General features: G+C 44.9%; 1 protein-coding gene across 2 annotated transcripts in view; it reads right to left on the reverse strand.

Annotated features, from left to right (window-relative positions):
- Positions 1–1178: 1178 nt before the first annotated feature.
- Positions 1179–23986, reverse strand: part of ACYP2 (acylphosphatase 2) — a 253780-nt gene continuing 230972 nt past the window's right edge. The window contains exons 4-5 of one of the 2 annotated variants that reach the window (XM_073553923.1): positions 5726–5882; positions 1179–1499 (exon numbers count right to left, since the gene is read on the reverse strand). In XM_073553923.1, coding sequence (XP_073410024.1) covers positions 5768–5882 — 115 coding nt within the window. In that variant the 3' untranslated portion in view covers positions 1179–1499; positions 5726–5767. Of the gene's footprint in view, positions 1500–5721; positions 5883–23986 lie in introns of both variants that reach the window. The other variant, XM_073553922.1, reaches the window with a different exon arrangement.

The raw sequence follows: 23986 nt of genomic DNA on the forward strand, positions 1-23986 counted from the left end.
TTGATATTAAAAGCAGACCCCTCATACCTTCCTAAGGTATCGACAAAATTCCATAGATCTCAAGAGATACTCCTCCCGACCTTCTTTAGAGACCCCTCCACTCCTGAGGAGCAGAAATTCCACACCTTGGACGTTAGAAGAACTGTCATAAAATGCATTGAGAGATCCAGGAGCAGGAGGCAGTGCAGGGCTCGGTTCGTATCTTTTCATGGCTGTAAAAAAGATACGGAGACACGAAGAGCACCTTGTCCCGATGGATCAGGGATGCCATTCGTCTAGCCTACTCTGCGAGAAGTGAAGATCCTCCGGAGAATATCAGTGCACATTCTACCAGAGCAATGGCATCCTTCTGGGCGGCAATTTGGTCAACCCCTTCTACCTTCTATAATCACTATAGACTTGATCTTTCATCAACTTCTGACCTAAGCTTTGGCAGGACTGTCCTTGGCACGGTGGTCCCATCAGACTACATCAGACGGTGAGCTGGCTACTCTTCGCAGTACGCTGTATTTCTGTATTGGTAATTGTAGTGGTTCTGGTGATGTATTTCTGTGCTTGGTTCTGATCCTGTTCACATGTAACAATCCATAACTTGTCAGATAGCATGATACATAGCTACAGCTATAAAGTTTTGTGGTGTCTGACAAGTTAAGGATTACTACATATGATATAATTATGTTAGTCACATTAACTGGAAAATTAAGCCCTGTAGCCTGCCATATCCCAACAGTGTGTACTATATTCACTGTCAGGATTTTGTCCTGCTTGACAGCTAAAGTGATCATCACATGGCCACTCATACACGATTTTCATACTTGTGATCGCCTGCCTGCTTTTTTGCCTTTTTCACAATCACTTTTTAATGTGATTGTATATTATTTTTTTTCGTTCACCGTTGATGTGGGGTTTGGGATCTCCAGAATTTTAGGCCTGATTCATCATAAGTAATTTTTTTAAAAGTCTTAATTTTCTTTGCACAAATACAGTGTACTCCCTCTCTAGAGTGATTTTATGTAATTTTGCAGCATTTGGTAACATTTTGTAAAATGTGTGACTTTTGCATTGAAAAGTTGCAATAAAGGTTAAAGACAAAGTAAAGGTAAATTTTTAACAGTAATGAATACCATGAGACAAAAAAAGAAAAGAGACTTAAAAAAAAAAGGATCAATCGGGGCCCATGACTTTGCAAGCAATTTATTACATTTTATATCAGTTGTCTATAAGGAAAAACTAAAAACCAGCAAAGATGAACAATGAAGATTTAAACGACAGGTTGAGCATTGCAACAAGCCAAGTGTTAATGTGATTTAATAATATTGATCATGACTATTACATTATATAAAAATACTTGGCAATTTTTACAAATTGACATAAAACAGATAAAATTTTAGTGATACAATAAAACATGTAGATTCAAGGGGGAACATTCACACATCAGGCGTGCTACAAGTTCTGCACTGCAGAGGGCCTCCATGACATCCAATAATCCAGTGATGAACCTATAGGGGCGCATAGGAAAGAAATCATGATGCAGAAGGGTTGGATTATAGGATCTGAAGACCAGTTGCCTCTACAACAGACCATGTAGATCAGATACGTGAAGAATGGAGAATATTAATAAAACCGTCTAAAAGAAAAACTGCTTGGTTTACCCATAGCAATCAATCACGGCGCAGCTTTTTTTCGGCATCCTGCTCTTTAAAAATGATTTGCAATTGGTTGTTATGGTAAAGAGAAATAAAGAAAGAAAGACAGTTTTTGTTTAAATTTTTTTTACATAAATCTGTCCCATGATGTCAAACTGAGGAAATCTGATCGTTTTCAGTTGCAATCAAAATTATTCAGCCTCCTTACAATTTAGAGTTATTAGCAAAATTTCTGCAGTTTGCGTTAAATCAATCGAACAAGAGCCATTTTATGAACCCAACAAAACTGATATAACAAGTGGCTTTTCTCTATTCAGCACAAAATGGCACCTTTACTGACTACTCATAGGGTCATAGGGTAGAGGGATCATCCGTATTCTAATTTGCACATGGAAACACGAGAATCAATGGGATGAAATTGAAAGGGAGAAGATACAGATTAGATATTAGAAAAAACTTTTTGACAGTGAGGGTGATCAATGAGTGGAACAGACTGCCAGAAGAGGTGGTGAGTTCTCCTTCAATGGAAGTCTTCAAACAGAGGCTGGACAGAGACCTGTTTGAGATGGCTTAGTGAATACTGCTTTCTGCAGGGGTTTGGACACTATGACCCTATGATTCTACTGCAGTCCTAGAATTATTCAGCCCCTTCATGACTGGCATCTTAAGTACCTAGTAAATTCCCATAGACCGTTATGACCTGTTGAAAATGTGATGTATAGCCAGACACCAGCTTCTAGCAAAGTTCCTAAGGAATCTTATGTCAATCCTCATGAGCAATGGCCTCTAGCTTATTAATGTTCTTCACTTATCAAGAGTGGTCCAAAATGTTACAAGAACATATCACTGTCTTGCACAAATAAGGAACAAAAAGATACAAAAGCATTGATTGTTCCTAGTAATACCATAATCCTAAGGAGGTTGGTGGTCAAAATACATTGCGTGAATGTAAAAGATATGTAATGCAGGAAGATTTGCACAGTAAGGTACAGTACACGCTAAATACTGAATGTCTCCATACTCCAACTCCAAGACATACACCTCTATCAGCCCAAAAATACAAGAAGAGTTGACTTCAATAAGACTCAAAACCATATAAATAAAACAGAGGAGTTTGCAGATTCTTTCCAGTGGAGCAATGAAACAAAACTGGAACTTTTTGGATCTATGGATCATTGGTACTGTATGTCTACAGGAGGAAGAATGAAGCATACATTGAAGAGAACACTCTGCCAGCAGTTAAAGGTAACTTGTCTGGTCCAATAATGCAATTAGCCTGCAGATATAGAGTTTATCTGCAGGTTAATAGTGTTATGAAGGTCCATGGCTACAATGTTGGACCTTGGAGATACTGTAACTTTATTCCTCCTGTGAGCTGCCAGCTTTCAGTCATGCAGGCATGCTTGGAGCACACTGTGCACAGCACTGAGAGCGGTAGCTGTAAGCACACTCCAGGGACAGATGACTCTGTACAGATAGGTGTGCTTACAGCCACCGTTCTCCGTGCTGTGAGTGGTGACAGTGACTACTCCGGGTACGCCTGCATGATTGAAAGCCGGAGGCTTAAGGAAGGAATAAAGTTCATTTTCTCCCAGGTGTCGCCCTTTCAGTACAGTGGCAGGGCACGTTGATAATACTGTTAACTTGCAGATTCAGGCTATATCTGCAGGTTAATAGCATTATTTGACCTGGTAGGATCACTTTAAGCATGGTGCTGGCTCGGTGCTGCCTACAGTGAAGCATGACTGAGTCTCCGTAACGTCTACAGCGGAGCGCGTCGGTTGCTTGATGCCTACAGTGAAGTATGGCAGTAACTTGATAATGCCTATGGTGCAGCATGGTGGTAGCTTGGTGATGCCTACAGTGAAGCATGGCATTGTCTCAGTGATACCTACAGTGAAGCATGGCAGTGGCTCGATGATGCCTACAGTGAAGCATAGCATGGCTTGATGATGGTCTGGGGCTGCTTTGTGCGGTGATGTTTTTGGACTGCTTTGCTTCCTGTTAACCTGCAGCGTGTGGAGGGCAAGATGACTCAATCAAATATCAGCAAATCCTAAGAGAAAGCTGAAGCTTAGGCATCATTTCACATTTCAACAGGATGCTTCCAAACATAGCTCAAAGTCCTCCGAAACATGGTTTCGGAAAAAGTCCAAAAAGATTCTAGAGCAGCTGTCACAAGTGTCTGACTTGAACCCTATAGAAAATCATTGGTGAGATATGAAGAAGCAGATTGCAGCTCGTAAACCGAACATTATTAGCTAACTGGAGTCCAGAACCGTGGAGGATTGGGCTAAGGTTCCTCAGGGGAAAAATGGTATCTGGCTATGCATCATGTTTGCAGCAGTCATAGAGTATTAAAGACACTGGTCATGGAGGGGTTGAATAAATTTGAGACTATAGATGTCATTTGGAGAAACCACTTGTTATATTAGTTGTGTTGAGTTACATTTATTTATTTTACTGAGTTATATAGCGCCATTAATTCATTCCACAGCACTTTACAGACATTATCACTGTCCCCATCACAATCTAGATTCCCTATCAGTATGTACATACAAACTCCTTGCAGATGTTGTCCTTGGTGGGATTTGAACCCAGGACCCCAGCGCTACAAAGCAACAGTGCTAACCACTAGATATAAATTGTTATTGTGATATTGGTATATTACTGTATAAATGGCAGAAAGTTTTTAAACTTTGATTTCATCTGTACACAATAAGTGTCCTTTCACAGGCTGATAAATTGCCTGCAAGGAGCAGTGTGAGCAATCATCACGTAGAGCCCATGCAATATAGGAAAGGGCCTTAAGGCTGTGTTCACATACGCATCACGCTCTGCATCTCTCAGGAAAACCATAAAGTAGTACAAGATCTGTCACACAACACGACCGACACTGCAAGTGTATGATGCACCACGTTGACTTTAAATGTTGTCCATTAGGCTCCACCAAGGTGTCCATCACTTAATGTTAATCGTTCCCTGTTATCTGCTGCTATTAAAGGAAAAACCTCTGTGTAAATTATTATTTCTCCTGCAAGGCACTTACCAGACAAATGGCACTCAAAAGAAACAAATTTTTTGTTTTCCAAATATTGTATGGAGCCTTTTATATGTCTTACATGGGCTGTCTAGTTTAGAAAATGTATTTTTATATACAGTATCCAATTGGGAAATGTTTGAATTAGTCAAAATATATCCTATTAATTCAGATGGGTCATTCGTCAGGGAGGAGAGTGGATGCAGAAAGTCTCTGCCTCTGCGGAGGAACTGTCCTGCGTTACACACAAAACCTCTTGATCTGAAACGTTTCTGGGCAGTGCTCAATTTCCCCCTGTGGTGGCGCTGCCTGGAAATTGAACACTTAAGCCCACGTCACACATAGCGACGCACCAGCGATCCTGACAACGATATGACGAGATCGCTGGTGAGCTGTCAAACAGGCAGATCTCACCAGCGATCAGGACCAGTGAGGACGCGGGTATAAGCGCGTGCGTCGCTTAGTTACCCGCTGTTTACCTTGGATACCAGCTCCCAGCGTCTGCTTACAGCGCTGGGAGCTCGCTGATCGCTGGTCTCTTGCTGCCACACACAGCGATGCACCCTGGGCAGCGGGCGACCAACGATCAAAAAAAGGCCCAGGACATTCCTGAACGATCAGCGATACCTGGCGGGGGGGGGGGGGGGCGGTCGCTGATAGGTGTCACACACAGCGATCTCGCTGCTGAGGTCGCTGTTGCGTCACAAAACTTGTGACTCAGCAGTGATCTCGCTAGCGATCTCGCTTAGTGTGATGGGGGCTTCACTGCCAGGTTGTCCCACATATTCAGCCGATCCCAGCAGTGGATCCCATTATCAAACTGAGATTGACCGGAGTGTAGTCTCTATACAGCCACAAAACTGTATTTCATTAGAAACCTCGGTAGTAGACACAATTCCATCGATTCCTGAATGTTCAGTGACAATTTAATCTGGAATATTACTAAAAGAACTTAATTCTTGGAGAGATAATAGTTGGTAAAACATTACATTGGTATCCCACTATGCATATACTATACAGTATCACACTACGTACATACTATACAGAAGCATATTTGTTATTTGTCGTCGTATCTTCTTTCTTAGTATTTGGTACTGAATCCCGTGAATTGAAGACTAGGAATCTCCTTCTCGTTAGAAAAGTCAGTACGGTCAATCCTTGAGCTGGGACTTCCTACTTTACTCAGCCAGGCTTTCCTGAAAAAAAAAAGTAAGAAAAAGAAAATGTCATAGTAATAGAAATGAGTGACATAGAAGAAAATGTATTCTAAAAACATTCCTATTCGGCTCTTCTGTGCCCAATGTGGAGCTCATACACAGATCGCTAGAGCCACAATGGATACCGATCCGTCCATCATAAGGATACATTGTAAAAAAAAGTATGGTATTGTGGTGTAGTGACCACTGTGTCCGTAGGGGGCGCTGTGTGGAGGTCCCAGGACGGGCGTACAGGCACATCCATTGTGGTAATGGGAGTAGGATGATAAATTACAATTATGTATCTCAAGGTGGGTGGCCTTGGGATGGAGGCTCGAGTGTTATTCAGCAGAGGTACTGCTGAGGTTTCTGGTACAATGTGTCAGGGAAGCCTTCAGGTGACCGGTGAGATGGGTGGGACCAGTCACCTACAAACCCACCCAGGGGCGTGTGTCTAAAAACGCCCATAGTAAACTGTATGTGTGTGAATGGTTGTGAATCTGATATAGGACCTGCGATGAGGTCATAGCCATGTGATCTGGTGGGCGTGGCTACAGACCATATAAGGTGACCAGGGAAGGTCACATGAGAGAGTTTCTGGATCTGATTGGAGCGCGTGTGGAAGGTCCAGGGAGGCCGACGTGCTAGAGGGTCTGCTGCCCTCCTGATCGGCACATGCTGAGGCCGTGGACCTGGTGAGGCTGGGTATAATGGCTGCGTGTCTGACAGTTCCCAGGAGGGACCGGACGTCTGCAGTGTGAGCAGCTAAGAGGTAACTCGGACAGGGAAGATTAACTGAGAGACTGTATAGCCTGATGGCTGGATAAAGCACAGCCTGTGTGACCACAGGGCTAAGGGAGCAGAGCTACACTATGAAGATTCATTGTTGTCTGCAGTAAGAATGTTCCGTTTTCCTCATGCTGCTATGGTTTATGCTGCCTAATAAACCGCATGGACTCTGTTTATGTTGGAAAGCCTGTGCCGGACCTGGGTTTTTCTGCAGCCAAGAGAGTATCCCCAACCTGAGTAACAAGCGCTACCTTACAATTGGTGGAGAATGCGAAGGGCACTGTTGTAGCCTTGTTGCTAGGGGCAACGGACGAGGTCTGGAAAACTAGGTTGCTGAAGGCAATGGTCCCAAGAAGCACATGTTGCAGTGCTGGCGACTCTGAGCCAGGAGAGCGGACGGTCTTGAAAACCGTGAGTTATACTGACCGGGGTCAGTGAAAGAGATTTATAGGACACCTCTGCAGTAGAGGGGTCAGAGAACTTGCGTGGCCGTGTAGTAAGGTGGTCCTCTTACCGCCGCGAACAGACTGAGACGGAGACTGAAGTGCATCCAACAGGTCCTCTTTATTGGCCATCCTCTTGACGACCGCAGCAACATACAGCAGCAGCTAGACACTTTCCGCACACAGGCCCGGGTATCTTTGCTTCCTCCTTACTTCTGTATGACGGCCCTCGCGGCTCTTTCACTGCAGCTGCCCTAGGCCTACCACTACAGCGCTTCGTCTGCCCGAGTCCGTCCGTCTTGTGGTACCCCCAGGCTCTCTCAGTCTGCGGCTTCTCTTGTCTCTCCGTCTGCAATTTCTCCTGTCTCTCCATCTGCGGCTTCTCTTGTCAGTGTGGTAATTGCAGGTAAGCAGGATGCAGTGACGAGTCGCGAGACAATTTGGTGCTTTCTATAATAACGTTTATAAGACTAGAGGGAACTTTCCTCAGTCACGGCTTGATCACCAAAAGGGGTAACACGGGATGCCCTCGCAGGGGCTCTAAAACAAGCAAACACAAACGGGTAGAACACGACTACTTCCAGCAATAGCCGGTCACTATAGGGCCGCGGTATGGCCAACTACGGGTCCGTAAATATATAGTCAACTTAGCCGTCCAGACGTCCCTCGCCATTCGGGATGGTGGTCTTTCGGCGTAGTAGTTGCTGGGCCCAGTTGCTGAGCCGTTGGCGAAGTCTTTGCGCGCTCCGGCGCGCTGATGACACTGGAGCCCCACAGGCCCCGGCGGAATCCTTGAACGGATGGGCCGCAGTCTCCGGACTGGGGCAAGCAGCAGCGATGTAGGGTGGCGAATCACAGACCACCTGCGCAGCTAACGGCTGCAACGGGGAGTCCGCGGCAAGCAGAGGCTCGGCCCCTGCTGCGGACACAGAGCGGGACAGTGGTGGCCGGCGGCAGCACTGTACTTGCCGCGGCCACTGGTGAGAGCAGGGTGGCTGCGGGTGGCGGGGAACAGGCCGCAGCCGCGGGCCAGAGCGAGATGGCAGTGGTCGCGGGTGACCGCGGGTAGGCCGCAGCCGCGGGCTGAGGTGAGGCGGAAGCGGCCGCGGGTCGAACTGGGGCCGCAGAGACCGCGGGCTGGAGTGGGGCAGCAAATCTCGGATGATCGCCCTGGTGCCGTCCCTCTGGAGTCCTCAGTCGGCGTCTTCCCTGGCACTGGTGGGTCGCTCTATCTTGCAGTCGCTGCCACGGTCTCCTGCTGCCTCTGTCCCGGTCTGCTGACTCATCGTCCTGGGGATTCCCCGCCTCCTTTATACTGGTCCCTCCCCTAGCCCATCTGTCTGTCACAACGGTCCGTCCTCAAACTCTGTCCCCCGGGGACAGTTTCCCCCGGAACCCAGATGACGGCTCCCTTGGTTCCGGCCCGGACACTCGACGGGGGCCGTTCCTCCCACATCAGGGCCACCCCCCTGACTGTCTCAGATGTCAGTCCCTTCTGGAGCTTCACCACTGTACTTCTCTTCCTCATGTCTACTCTTCTCAGCTCCTCTCCCTGGACTGACTGCTTCTAGAACTCTACCTGCTTTTTATCCCCCTCCTTGAGGATTTATCCCAGAGTTATGGTAACACTGCCCCCCATGACTATGCGGTTTCGTAGCCCTAAGCTGGTGTTAAGTCTTTTTCTCACAACTCTCTCTACTCCCATCTTGCGGCCAAACTTCAGTATTGCACCCATCTCCACTATTTCAGCTGTCTCCCATCTATAAATGCAACAGTCCACCTAAAGCACGCTATACCATTACTATCCCACTGCAGACAGGTCCGTACGTCAGTCCACCTCCCCTACAGCCGGCAGGTGACGGTAGTGAAAACTGTGTGGTATGCTGACCGGAGTCAGAGAAAGAGACTGTGGATAAATTGTGGGATACCTCTGAGGAGAAGAGGCGTCCTGGAACCTGTGGGGCCATCACCAACAGGTTTACAGACAGGAGTCTGTGTTGTACTGACCGGGGTCAGTGAGAAAGACTGTCGACCTAGAGAGGCCGGTGTGTTGGGAAACCCTGGGAGGAGGGTCGGATCCCTGAATAGCACCCGGTGAGGCCACGTGTGTTTTGTGTTGTGTTTTTTTTTCTTTTCCCTCTCAAGTCAGCTTGCGGTGGCTCAGTGGGGTCACGAAGGTGACAAGTGGCTGGCTGTAACTCGGAGGGGTTACGAAGCTTGCTGTGGATCGGTGGGTCCATGAATACAGCGCAGAAGGAGCTGCATTGACGCCAGCAGCTGTTTGTGAGCGGCAGCCGGAGGTGCTGGTGATTTGAGGCTACAGCAGGAGCTGTGGCACTGCCAGCAGGAGCTGGTGTGGTGTAGTAAGAGTTTATCAGAGCGTTCAACCTCTTAAATGGCCAGTACCAGCCCGAAAGACAGAAACTGTACTGTGTGAACTCTGGCCTAAGAAGGCCTGTAGAGGGGACATGGGGAAATCCCAAAAGGGGGCGGTGACCCAAATGGGGGTGGTGGCCCAAAAACGGGTGGAGTCCCAAAAGGGGATAGTGGCCCAAAAGGGGGTGGAGTCCCAAAAGGGAGTAGTTGCCCAAAAAGGGGTGGAGTCCCGAGGAATGGGGGCAGAGCATCCTGATGTAAAAGGGGTGGAACAGATGAACTGTTGCCAGGAGCAAATGTCCTATGTATGTCCTATCTGCCTGGTGAACTACCCAGCTGGCACGATGCTACGGGGGTGTGGCCTCCAGATAAATAATGAAGATATAGTTGGTCTGGTCGACCCTGGGAGCTCGGTGACTCTAGTGAGGGTTGCTCCTGAGATACCTAGCAGAAAGGTGGGGGTCACTTACAACCACGGGGGCACTAAGAATTGTCCAGTCGTCAGGGTAGTCTTTGAGACAGGCTGGGACATTGTGGGACAGGATGTCACGATAGTCCCGAATTTGTCCTGTCCAGTGGTTATAGGCTGCGACTCTAGACTGTTCTCTGGCTTGTGGGAGAGGGGAGTTCCTCTACAGTAAGGGGATGGAGAACTTTCTACTGTTGGGCTAGCAGACATTGAGACGGTGACGCCTCCTAAAGTGGACAGGTCAGATGTAGAAGTGACCGGAAGAAGGGGTACGTCTGCCCAACTTACGGACCTGATGTCTCGTGACATGACTGATGGTGAGCTGGTAGATAAGACGACTGGAGCGGACACACGGTCAGAGGGTAACTGGAGGGTTCACTCAGCAGATCGGGGTGTCTCAGAATCTGGGGGTGACTGTGACTCTAAGACAGAAAGGGAGCACAGAGTAGATAAGCTGGAGAAGGAAGTCTCTGAGCACAAAGGTCACCTGTCAATGTGGCAAATTCTGAATAAGACCCTCAGAGAAGAGGTAGAAATGCTCAAAGAAACAGTACGAGGTCTTCTGCGGGAAAAGAAGGTGGCGGACGAAGACTTGCAGCAGCCAAGCCTGAGCGATAACAAGACGGAACTGCCAGTACCCATCTTGGCAAAGGGTCGCGAAGAGGGTAAATCTCATGAAGATTTTGAGCTTAGAGCTGAACAAGACAGTCACCCAGTCGGGACAACTGTAAACCTGGAGCCATCTGTCCAGGAAGAGAGCGAGCCCAAGATCTTCAAGTACCCGAAGACGTGCAAGAAGCCTGTACCAGTGAAGGTGTGCATGAGGCTTTTAAAAAGGCGGTCCAAGCATGTAGTGTGAACTGGGCATTAGAGACAAAACAGCTGGTGGCACTATCAACCAGGGAAGACACAGCAAAGCGGGTAGCTGTCCTGACAGAGATGCATCTGCAATGTCTCCACGCTAAACAGATGTTCAGGCGGAGTAATGGGAAAGCGGCTCGACGTTTAGAGCTGGCAAGGGAAGCTAAGAATCGGCTGGGCCTGGGGGAAGATGTAATTCCGGTACCCAAAGATCTGGTGGGGAGAGTCATGGGAAGGCTCGGGAAGGTGATGCAAGACCTTGTAAATATCTCCGGTGTAGCGAGGGTGAAGATCCCTCCTGATGGTGAATTCCAGCTATCTGGTGAAGAGGACATGATTCCCATTGTTGTGGTTGGCTCCATGGAAAGCCATAAAAACTTTCAGTTGCTCCTAGAATATAGAGTAACGTACCTACAGGAGATTGAGCAATTGAAACTTGACCGACTACAGATCAACAAAGAGATGCGGAACATCAGGTGGCGGCCGCCTGCAACCCAAGATGTAAGGACCCGAAGGGTCCCTCCAAGTAGTGAAATTGCAGGTGGCCGAACACTGTCAGCGAGGCAAGGACATCAAAAATCTGCAAGTGGCAGTTCGACTGGCAGCACGAGGCTGAGAAACCTTAGCTCTGGTGCGATACTCAATGGGTCAGACTCAGGCCGGACAGTTGACGTGACTGTAAGGGGGACTTCTGACTGTACCCACCGGGAGAGCCAGCCAATGAGAGAAAGGTCAGGTGACGGTGCGCACTGTAGAAAGGTGGAGACTAAAGAGTGTCTGGTCATGCAGATGGACTTTGACTGGAAGGCCAAAGCCCAAGGCCGATATACTGACCGCTGGAGGCCGGAGAGGCCTAACGTAAATATGATGCGGTATGACAGCCAAAACAGATGGAGACGGTCCTCTAGACTTGTAGGGCAAGGTGACATGGGTCCCCGGTCTCGAGATCCCTGAGTGATGTCATGTGTTCAACCCCACAAGTTTGAACAGAGGGGGGAGGTATGTGGTGTAGTGACCACTGTGTCCGCTTGGGGGCGCTGTGTGGGGGTCCCAGGACGGGCGTACTGGAATATCTATTGTGGTAATGGGAGTAGGATGATAAATGACCATTATGTATCTCAAGGTGGGTGGCCTTGGGATGGAGGCTCGAGTGTTATTCAGCAGAGGTACTGCTGAGGTTTCTGGTACAATGTGTCAGGGAAGCCTTCAGGTGGCTGGTGAGATGGGTGGGACCAGTCACCTACAAACCCACCCAGGGGCGTGTGTCTAAAACGCCCATAGTAAACTGTATGTGTGTGAATGGTTGTGAATCTGAAATACGACCTACGATGAGGTCATAGCCATGTGATCTGGTGGGCGTGGCTACGGACCATATAAGGTGACCAGGGAAAGTCACATGAGAGAGTGCCTGGATCTGATTGGAGCACGTGTGGAAGGTTCCGGAAGGCCGATGTGCTAGAGGGTCTGCTGCCCTCCTGAACGGCACATGCTGAGGCCGTGGACCTGGTGAGGCTGGGTATAATGGCTGCGTATCTGACAGTTCCCAGGAGGGACTGGACGTCTGCAGTGTGAGCAGCTAAGAGGTAACCCGGACAGGGAAGATTAACTGAGAGACTGTATAGCCTGATGGCTGGATAAAACACAGCCTGTGTGACCACAGGGCTAAGGGAGCAGAGCTACACTATGAAGATTCATTGTTGTCTGCTGTAAGAATGTTCCGTTTTCCTCATGCTGCTATGGTTTATGCTGCCTAATAAACCACATGGACTATATTTATGTTGAAAAGCCTGTGCCGGACCTGGGTTTTTCTGCTGCCAAGAGAGTATCCCCAACCTGAGTAACAAGTGCTACCTTACAGTATATAGTGTGGCACTCTATATAGGAAAGCCCAGACTGCTGTCCTTTCCTATAAAGTAAAACAAATGGTCTGATGGAAGCCAAAAGATCACATATTTGGCCTTCATCTGGTGAATGGGGGCCCACAGGAACGTTACAGTGTTCGTCAAGAAAAGCTCCTGACATATACTTTAGGCCAAGTGCTCAGAAACAGTGCACTTAGCCTTATTCAGCTAAAGGCTTTCTATACAGGTCTAGTTGTGCTCTGTAAATTAGTCCTGGATGCCAAAATACATTCCAAACAGTGCAACAAAATCCTGAATCCGGATCATGGAAAAAAAAGTGCACGGTATGTTAAAAAAATAGCTTTAAAGGGAATCTGTCAGCAGGTTATTGCTGTGTAATCTGAGTGGCAGCATGAGGTAGGGGCTGAGACGTTGAATTCAGTGACGTGTCACTTATTAGGCTGTGTGCTGTTCTTTCAATACAATGAATGTTTATCATCAGACTACAGTTCACGTGCCAAGTGGTCCATCTGTGACCCCAGCACTGATTATATGCTTACTCTCAATATACATTGTACACGGAGAGCCTTTCACAGCTCTGCTTCACGCTACAGCTAAAAAATCTGATTGTCAGAACTGCTGTACCTAGTAAACTAAGTAATACATTGCTGGAATCAGGGTCTCTCTTCCTACATTATGCTGCTCTCAGATGAGGTAGCAAAAACCTGGTAACAGATACTCTTTAAGGAAATTTAGATTGTAAATCCCTCTTTCATAAAACCTCTTAAATTGTACATCTGTAGTTTCTATTGAAGTTGTGCTCAATTTGATTGAGTATAACTGCCAAAACATAAAATGCCGAAGCGGTAACAGATATGGTTGATACACTTTCATGAATTGTCCTGAGTCACTAGCTTAATGCTGGCTTTGTATTATAGCACATAATGAAGGCAATTGGCCAATTGTGTCCTGAGGATCCACGGTGAGCATAAGCTCCGACCTCGTCTCCCTACTTTAAAAAAGTTTTTATTACCTGTTAAACATCTCATGTTTCCCTTTACGTGGCCGACCAATTGTTCTCCACGATTTTGAAATCTTGGTTGCACTTACTCAATCACTTTATCAAGTTGCAATGGTTTAGACACCGGATTTACTGGCTTCCTTCTACATGTACTGTGTACAACCGTTGAAAATGAAATACCCATCAGTGCTTTTAGGCTCTCAAGGACAGTCATTCCTTAAGCCTCAGTTATTTGGTCTGCAGACTTCAGGCTACTTTTTCTAATTCTAATCCCAAAACAAGGCTAAATAAGCAAAAGTTCATCCATAATAATACAGCAAAAACTCAAAAGAAAAAATAGGACCAAGAGCAGTAGAAAAGATAAATAAATGTTATTATTGCAAAATTTATGAATGTAAAATTGTATATAATGTAACAATGTATAAACAAGGGAATCAGCGACACCTAGATACCACACTCAAACTAGGTCGGTGCATAAATGACAAATTAATTAATAAAATCTGTATACATCACATATAACCATGGCAGTAAGACAAAGATTCACAATCGGCCATATATATGATGAACCACCAGTATAAGAGTACAAGTAAAGAATTGCCACCAGATATAAAGTGCAAAAAGATATATATATATATAATGTATATGGTCACAGGAGGACCTTCATAAAATATATATATATACACAAGTAGAGTATGTGTGTCAGTGTCCAGCTCCAGCAATGAGACTCATGGGTCTTTCCCATCTGGTAATCAGGTGGGAAATCCGCCTTCAGGTTTGGACCGTGAAGAAGGCAGATTAGGCCGCCGAAACGCGTAGTCCCATTTGCGCTTATCTCTGCCATGCACTCTGGTTTCTGATCCTTGTGGGTCGTTTTTTTACCTTGTTGAAGAAATAAAGAAAAGCATAATTTTACTCCAACCCTGGTTTGCTGAGTTCTTGCTGGATTTCCTTTTTGTTCTCATACATACACAAGTATATCGGCAAGTATCTCTCAAAGAGCAAATAATATCAAATATAAAGTGCAATGGTGCAATATATGTGGACCAAAACACGGACTCACTAAAAATATATACAGAGATATATACTGTATAAACTGACAGCTAAGTTTTCAAATAACATTCAGTGGTTCAAAAGTTAAAAAATACTGGCCATGATGATACATACAATGAGGTATATGTAGGTATATTAAGCAATGTATATATATAATACCGAAGACCAACCTGGCTGAAGTGTGGGCATGGAGACCCCAACGCGCGTTTCGCTTTGATGCTTCTTCTTCTTTTGTGATATATACAGATTTTATTAATTAATTTGTCATTTATGTTCCGACCTAGTTTGAGTGTGGTATCTAGGTGTCGCTGATTCCCTTGTCTATACATTGTTATATTATATACAATTTTTATGTTCATAAATTTTGCAATAATAACATTTATATATCTTTTCTACTGCTCCTTGGTCCTATTTTTTCTAAATCTCTAAGATTGGCAGCCATGTTAGAAATACACTGGAGTTGCAGTTCAGTCCTGGCCACATTGTCTACAAGCCTGCAAAGTCCTCTTTCCGCAACTCTTCTGGATTGCAGACAACTATTTGTTTCACAAGGACATGTACGAAATGTAATTCCATCTGAGTAAGGAGGAGATTCAGTCCCCCCTTAGATGTGGTTCTGAGTACTGTGGCATCGCCACTGCAGGTAATAACTGGCCTCAGGGTCACATGCGGGTAGTTGGAACATCATTAGTTTAGGACAGCTGGCAAAGACAGGCAAGAGTGGAACCATTGTAGTCAAAAAAGATTTACCAAGTACAACTTATTCTACCACATGCCCTGCTTGGACCATCCCTTTAAGAAACAAATGGAGCGAAAGCTGGTGTAAAACACTTGGAAAAGTTGAAACTAACCCATGTTACACATCCATGTTGGCCGTGTTACAAATCCATGTTGGCCGTGTTACACATCCACGTTGGCCGTGTTACAAATCCTTGTTGGCCTGGTTACACATCCATGTTAGCCGTGTTACACATCCATGTTGGCCGTGTTACACATCCATGTTGGCCGTGTTACACATCCATGTTGGCCTTGTTACACATCCATGTTGGCCTTGTTACACATCCATGTTGGCCTTGTTACACATCCATGTTGGCCGTGTTACACATCCATGTTGGCCTTGTTACACATCCATGTTGGCCTTGTTACACATCCATGTTGGCCGTGTTACACATCCATGTTGGCCGTGTTACAAATGTACTTTCCTTTCATTATGTGATATTGGCATTTCATAATACTATAGAAACATTTTAGGCCAGTCTTTTTTTGAGGTACATATCATTTATTGACTAATTTTTTTTTTTTTCTGCGGGGGGATGCCTTAATTTTGTAGCAACAGTGTGTGCTATGAGGTCTACAGTATATAGCAATGATTAATCATTTAAAAATATTAATTTTCATTGATTTTTTTTCTTAAATATTTTGTTTTAGGGAGGTTCTTTATATCTGCAGTTGTATCACATGGGGACCATTGCTGCTTTGCATTGGAAAGTGTGCCATCTTAACTTTTTGGCTCCAGCGTGGCTGAATTGGTTGCACCAATGAAATGTCTGCCCCGTCCTATTTCCGTCAGTATCCATTGTTCTGCCTTCTTCAACGTATGACGCTGTGTGGATTCCAGCATACGGCTTAACCTTTCATCCACTCCCAGAAACAAGACTGTATGGGTGCTTAATTCTATATTTATTGGGATGATACGGATAACAATGGGAGATGATAACAGATGGTATGGTAGAACACAGTAGTAGATGAGATCAGGGGTTGTTGTACAAAGTTGTAGATGATATCAGAGATTGTTGAACACAGTTATGGATGATTCAGAGATTGCTGTACACAATGTGGATGATTCAGAGATTGCTGTACACAATGTGGATGATTCAGAGATTGTTGTACACAATGTGGATGATTCAGGTAAAAACTATAAGAAACAGATATTGCAGCATGTCAGTACTAGTAGACAATATCACAGCAATACAGGGTACTATCACAACAGTAGCAATGATACAGGATACTGTTATATCGGTAGCATGCATTATATAGAAGCTGAGCAATACAACATACACAGCAGTAAAAGAGAAAGAGATATCTAAAACAACTAATGGCTGCCAGCTTTGCACTCACAGAACAGAGGATGCATATAACTATCATGCAGTGTAATAGCATTACAGGAGCTGAACATGCATTGCAAACATCATAAGGCATGCACTATGGCCAGCTAACACAGATGCATAGCATAGTTTACATAAATGCATTTAACCTTACCGGAATCCACTTGTTATAAGCAGTGGTTTTGCATGGAGCTGAGCACATGTGAGCTACTGAGAAGTTCGGCAGGAATGGTTACATGCTGCAAACCCCGGCAGGAAGAAGGGGCGGTTCTGAACAGTTAACCATTTAGAGGAACAAAAGATTCCAAACACATGAATAAGAAAGAGAATGGCAACTATGACACCTAATGGCCATAGCTGGAACAGCACTTAAAATATCTTGCTGCACAGAATGGGCAGAACATCCATGATGGATTTATCCCTTGTAAGTGCAATGTTTGGCACTATGTCTGGAATATATCGCTCTGTGGGGGCAAGATTTGACAGTATATGATCATTGTCTGGCTTTATGTGGGCACTGCATAACATTACTGTTTAGCAACGCCGCTCACTCTGGGCAGAGTAGTGTTCACCGTGTGTCTGGGCTGTGTGCAGCGCTGGGTACTTAAGTGGTGCGTGGCACTCTTCAAAGTGTGCGGGGTTTCTGGGCACGTAAGATCACTGTTATACAATGTCCTTGTGGCACTTCAGCAGATTCAGATAAACATATACAGATGCCAACATTTATAGAGCACACGACAGCCCCACATTTCTCTAGGAGTCATGTTTTATCTTGATTATATGTAAATTTTAGCTAGAAGTCCTTGTGAATGAAAAAAACAAAACAACTTGTCATATTTTTCTTGCAGGCATATTTCTAAAATGTTTCCAAACTTGCAAATAAAAAGATGTCATTATGCTGTAAAACTGAACAGATAAAGGGATATTGTCACCGTAAGCGGTATAATACGCCCGTGCATCCCTGGATGGTGGGTGGCAGTGCAGTAAGTGTAGACCGCCAACAGGTGCACAGAACAATGATGAATAGATTTGCTGCCATACAAATATGAGTTCCTACAGCACAAAGCCTCTATTTATACCCGATGACAACTTAGCATAAATTTATTGAATAGTACAAAGACATGCTAAAGATATTACACAAGTTATCGTTATATGACCACTATAAAGCCACACTCGTTTTGGTAACAATCACAGCACTTTATATCTATACAGAAATACATAGAAAATGGAGATTTAGTGATATTCCCATGCGGCTACATACTGATATAAGCGGGATGAGATAAGATATATCCAAGACAGTTTGATATCCATATCAAGGCATAGCTTGCTAGGGGCTTTGTTATCTCCTCTTGTCGAGGCCTGGATTTTTATGAAAAGATGGGTAGGTTTGGTAGCAAAACCTGACATTCTCTACCTTTCCTAATTTTGTTGTCCTCAATCAATCCAGGTGCTAGGCTTAAAGGTGATTTGTCACAGGGTCAATACGGTCCTGTTTGTGTTCTTAATTTATTCCCGTTGCTCTCCTGACCATTCCGTTTTTTGTTTTTTAAAAATCCGTCATACAGTTCCAGAGATATTGACCCTTTTATTTAATTCAAATTTGTATGTTTTGTATCAATAAGGCGTGGCCCACAGATTATCTGGGTGTGTCTTTAGGCTGCTCTGAATAATTACCATGTGAGCCACGCCCCCTTTTTAATGACCATAAAAATTTACACTAAATAAAAAGGCCCAAATCTCTGGAACCATACAGTGGATTTAAAAGAAACAAAAAGCAACTTACTCAGGGGAGCAGGAGCAGTAACGCAAGGGCAAAAATTGTCTTCTTCTGACCTGGTGACTGGTCCTCTATAAATCATTACTGGGTGGATAAAGATGTGGATTGGGATGGGGAGATCCCATATAAAGGGACTGATGGTATCTATCTGATGGTATGAGATCTACCAGCCTCCAGTTGGACATTTTTGTATTTGTTTCAGAGAGTCAGGAGTATGCCACTTGTATAGTGTACTCAGCTGTAAAAGATATATATAACTATGGAGCTAATTTCCCACACTGGGCAAAGAGCAATGTATTAGAGCCTCACAGAAAGAAGAAGCAAATGTGGTTGTCCTGATTTAAAGGGTAAATAATAGTGGTGAGCGAACGTGCTGGGATAAGGTGTTATCCGAGCATGCTCGGGTGCTTACCGAGTGTCTTCAAAGTGCTTGAATAATATGTTCCAGTCCCTGCGGCCGGATGTCTCGCGGCTGTTTGACAGCTGCAACACATGTGGGGATTGTCTAACTAAAAGGAAATCCCCACGTGTCGTGGCTGTTGAAGAGCCGAGAGACATGCAGCCGCAGGGCCTAGAACATATTATTCGAGCACGTTCAAGACACTCGGTAAGCACCTGAGCATGCTCAGATAACACCTTATCCCAGTACGTTTGCTCATTACCAGTAAACAATTTGAAAAAAAGAATCCAAATGATAAAAATGGTCTGCAAAAGTCTGATCATGCTCATTTCTATCTGACCTCTCATTCTTGCAAACATACATTACATTACGAGGACAAGAGTATAGCTGTGGAATCAATACACACAAGGTTTGTTCATAATCTGTAGCCATGGAGACACATTGGTCAGCATGGTAAATGGTAAACAAAAGAAAAATGGTATATTTGTAATTGAGACTATTATCAAAGTTTATCCTTTTGTTTTTCATTTTCTGTAGGTATTTTAATTCACATGAGATTAAAAATAAGGGAATGAAAGATAAAGTATGTTAGAAACGGCAGTATTCTATTTTTTGGCTCCAGTCTCGCACACTTTCTAATCTTTACTATTAAGTCCTATAGTCCTCGGATATATTGGTAGGTACAGTGAGACCTGAGGGGGGTCTGAGGGTGGAAGGAATTGTGTGAACCTCTCACAGTTTTTTGACATGGCTGAAGTCCATTCAGGATAAGTCTGGAATGTAGGTACGGGGTCTCCATAATAAAACACATTCGTCCATTATTTCCACAAGGTCATGAAGAAGTTAGAGGATATCTCAAGGTTACGTGGGGACAGAATATAAATAAAGAAGGGACGTGCCCCAAGAAAGATTATGCCATCCGATGCCTGCGGATTGCAAGGATTAATATTAAACAAAGTGAATTAACGAAATGACAGAAATAGCCTGGGATTAAAAGCCCTCATTCTGCCTGTATCATAAGGAAGCCTGGTGATGGGATTCTCAGGCTGCGTTCCGTTATTCTGCGTTCTGTCATCGCAATGTAAACTCCTATCGACTCTGCTTCCCTTTGTCTACATTAAGCATTGTGACTCTGTTATGCTTTCCTCGCTACAGACTTCCGGTCACATTGTTACTCAATAATTCCATTAGCACCAGCAGAAGAACTGGAGCATACGCTAAGCAGGATAGAAAGGCCGTGCCAGAGAGCGGCTACACGTACCGGCAGGTCAGAGTCATTGCACGGATTTGTCTATGTGGAGGGCGTATCCAGGGAAATGCACTTCCAAGTGGATTTTAATTCCAAGCGTGCTGAAAAAAAGTATATACCCCCTCACATTTCCATTGTCATCATTTATCACAATCATTTTTAAACATTTGTTATATCCGCTACTTACCGGCAAAAAATAAATAAATGGACACTTACAGTAAATTAGGTGGATTTTCTGTAAACCGCGACGTGTCTGTACCCTAAGGCTCATTTCCCACTACTGAGTCTTTACAGCTCCAGAATAGTTGATGGAATTTATAGAAATCTCACGCCCATTGTGCTTTTTTTTTTGCGTTGTGTAAATTAACCTGCGGTGCGTTTTTTTTTATCCTCCACATGTCATTTTTTCTTGTGGGTACTCAGAGTTTTACGTGCAGAGTTTCTCCATAGAATTGCAATAGATGTGGAAAATCCAAAGTTAAAAAAAAGCACAACCATTTTTAGTGTATTTTTGCTGTAGAAGTGCATGAAAGTCGCAGGTAGTCTGTACATGACTGTATCAATAAAAAGTTGTCTAAGTCAAACACCAGGAAATATAAAAAAAACAAAGCAGCTTTATTTATAACATGACACCCCAAAAGGAGACAAAAAATGTAGGGTCAAAAACACCATTAAAAACTTTAAGTAAAAAACGTACTAAAAACGCAAGAAATCTACCTTCGGTACAGTAATAAGTGCAGAAATGCTGCAGAAAACCTGTTACATCAAAAACTCACCAAATTTTTATTATCAAAACGTAGTCCAAAACTGTTATGTTATCCTTCTGTTGCCTTTGTTTTATTTATATATATATATATATATATATATATATATATATATATATATATATATAAATAACACTTACGCGGTACAAGTGTTACCACTGTCATCAGTAATTTTCACGGGTGGAGAAATAAGTTACAAAGCTTCTTCCTTTTCAATCACGTAGTACAGCAAATGGATTCCACACTGATGCCATCCGTGTGCTGTGCATGTTTTCCCCGGACCGATAGCCTTGTTTTGGCCCTTGTCCCTGTCTGCTGGAAAAAAAAAACGGATATGTCTCCGTGTGTTTTGCATGGACACACGGTCTGTAAAATAACACAGACATGTAAATAGCACCATGGATTATAATGTTATAATGGGTACGTGCTGTATGCATGAAGAAAACTGATACGACATGTACGTGCAACACGGACATCTGATTGAGGACCAAAGGGTTAGACATTGGAATGGACCTCGCCCTGTCACACATCCCAAATGTGATTGCTGGGAGCTGTTGGGTTTGTGTGGATGTAAAAGACCGGGCTTGATAGGATGCCTATTAGTTTTATACTGGCAGTCATTTTGCACTGCATTCCAAAAACCGCAGTGCTTTATAAAAACTGTCAAACATAGTCTAAAAATCAGATCAGTTTAGTTTACTGAAAAAAAACACATGTAAGGTTTTTTTTATAGGCAAAACAATAAAAGTAATATCTCAAACTTTAAAATTAATAATTCTGACATTTTTTCTTGTAGAAATCTAAAATAATATACCGTAAAAATGACATTTTGGTCTGATAGCATAAACCTGTATCAACCTTATATGACACGCCATACACGCTGACTACTGACGTAGGTTCCTCAGCGTGGACACTATGCTTAGTTTCTTTTCATTCATATGCACTATGTATGTTTGATTGAAGAGGCCGAAGAAAATATGAAAGATGGGGAAGGAGGAAAAGATGATGCACTGAAGACCGGGCAGCGAGACAGGTAAGCAATTGGGTCGCCCTCCCAGGGCTGTGGGGTACTCGGTACCGGGCCGGTGTCAGGGGGAAAGGTGTCACATCGGTGGTGACCAGGTCCGTGGCCCTGGGCGCCCAAATCAATGGTGGTTTGTGATATAGTTTATGTGATAGTTCGTGACGCCACCTGTGGTGTTTGGCAAGCAAGATGTTAAGCCAACACTGCGTGCAGATCCTCTGGGGCTGATGGTGTGTTGCAGCATAGATGGTGTAGCTCCCCACAGGTGAAGCTGTAACCCCAGGGCAGTGTAATAGCAATAGATGAGAATAGGCGCAGGAGTTGTGAGGAATGCTGGTACCCAGATGTAACGGTGCTGACGGTGTTAGCGCACAAATGAATGGAAGACACCAGGGCTTGCAGTTCCAAAGCTTTACTCACAGTCCGTGGTACACACTGGTTCCTGCCTCCGTGCCATGTCCTCCGGGGCAGAGACTCAATCAACCTCCTGGACAAGTCAGGATTCTCCTCTCCAACACTCCTCCAACATGTACCTCTCCTGAATGACTCCGCTATTGCGCCTTAAGATGTGAAGATCTCCAGTACCGTAGTACTCTGGAGTTCCTCCTGTCAGATGTTCCTAACAACTCCACTTGTATGGCAGACAGCTGTAGCCTCTCTCAGGGACTCCCTTCTCCGGAGTCCTGGCTCTCTATTCAGTTGCTGTTGTGCCCCAAGTCTTAGATGGGAATAGTGCAATTACAGCCAACTACTCCACCGGTGTCTGCTGCAGAACCATAAGCGTCCATACAACCTCGGAGACTGGGCCCCGGCCTTGCGCTGAGAACCTATAGGCAGGGTTCCTCTTCCGACCCACAACTCCTCTCTGTTCTCTCTACTCCTCTTTCCTAGGGAAGCTTAGGTTGCAGTTCTACGTCTTTCTCCTTCTGTTCCTCTCCCGTGCCAGCTGGCTCAGATCACTGAGGCAACTGCAGCACTCCTTCCTCCATCCCTTCTTCCAGGGATCCCCACTCCTCCCGAGTGGCTTCCTTCCTCACTGACCTTCTGTCAGACTGAACCTCCAGACTGATCTCTAATTCTAAACCTTCCCAACCTTTTATATGGATCTCAACTCCACCCACCTCCCAGCACATCCAGTGTTCCAAGCAGGGAACCACCAGGGCACTCCTAATGTCTAGGAGGAGAGAGAACCCTCACTGTGATTGTGCTGAACTACCCTGTTGTGTTGGATGTGATTGATGGAGTGTGGAAAGGAGTTCCCAACTTACCTAGGTGGTGGGGCACCACACCTTAGGAGAAGGTGCAGTACCTCTGTGGTGACTGAGCCTCAGGGGCTCCACACAATGAGGGGAGTTTAAGGAAGGAGGAGTTTGAGGACGCAGCCGGAGAGGTGAGCATATCGTCGTCCCTGCATGGAGAGAGCAGGGAAACCATGCGGGGGAGCCACCAGTGTATGTTACAGTAATCCCCTTTTACACCTCTTCTTCTTCAAGCCTGCGAGGACTCCCTGCAGAGAAAATGGAGCCAGATTCTTCCTCCTAAGCTCCCACAACCTTTCATCAGGACCATGATCTCTCCAAGCCACTGGAAGAAAGGTTATGTCTCCCACCTTCTTCTTGGTCAGGATGCTTCTCACCAACTGAACATCCAGGAGCAGAACGGAGTGGGCTTGGAAACAGGAACCTTAAATTGCTCAGTCTCTCTTAGCCCAGCAAGGCTGACTATCACCTTGGAAGAAACGAAGATGGACTGGGATTCTTCCTCCTGGTCGGTAGATAGTAGAGACTCAGAAGATGTCTCTGCCTTGACGTTCTCATCCTGTGACCACCTGTAAGCAGAAGGTACCTGCTCAGGGTCAATCTTCATATTGGTCTCACCAAGGATTCATCCTTGAGGCGGGAAGGGGGGGTCAGGAAACAGGTCATTGGAACAACT

This window comes from Dendrobates tinctorius, unplaced genomic scaffold, assembly GCF_039654945.1.
Source record: "Dendrobates tinctorius isolate UK_male_01 unplaced genomic scaffold, ASM3965494v1 ptg000203l, whole genome shotgun sequence".
Classification (NCBI taxonomy): Eukaryota; Metazoa; Chordata; class Amphibia; order Anura; family Dendrobatidae; genus Dendrobates; species Dendrobates tinctorius.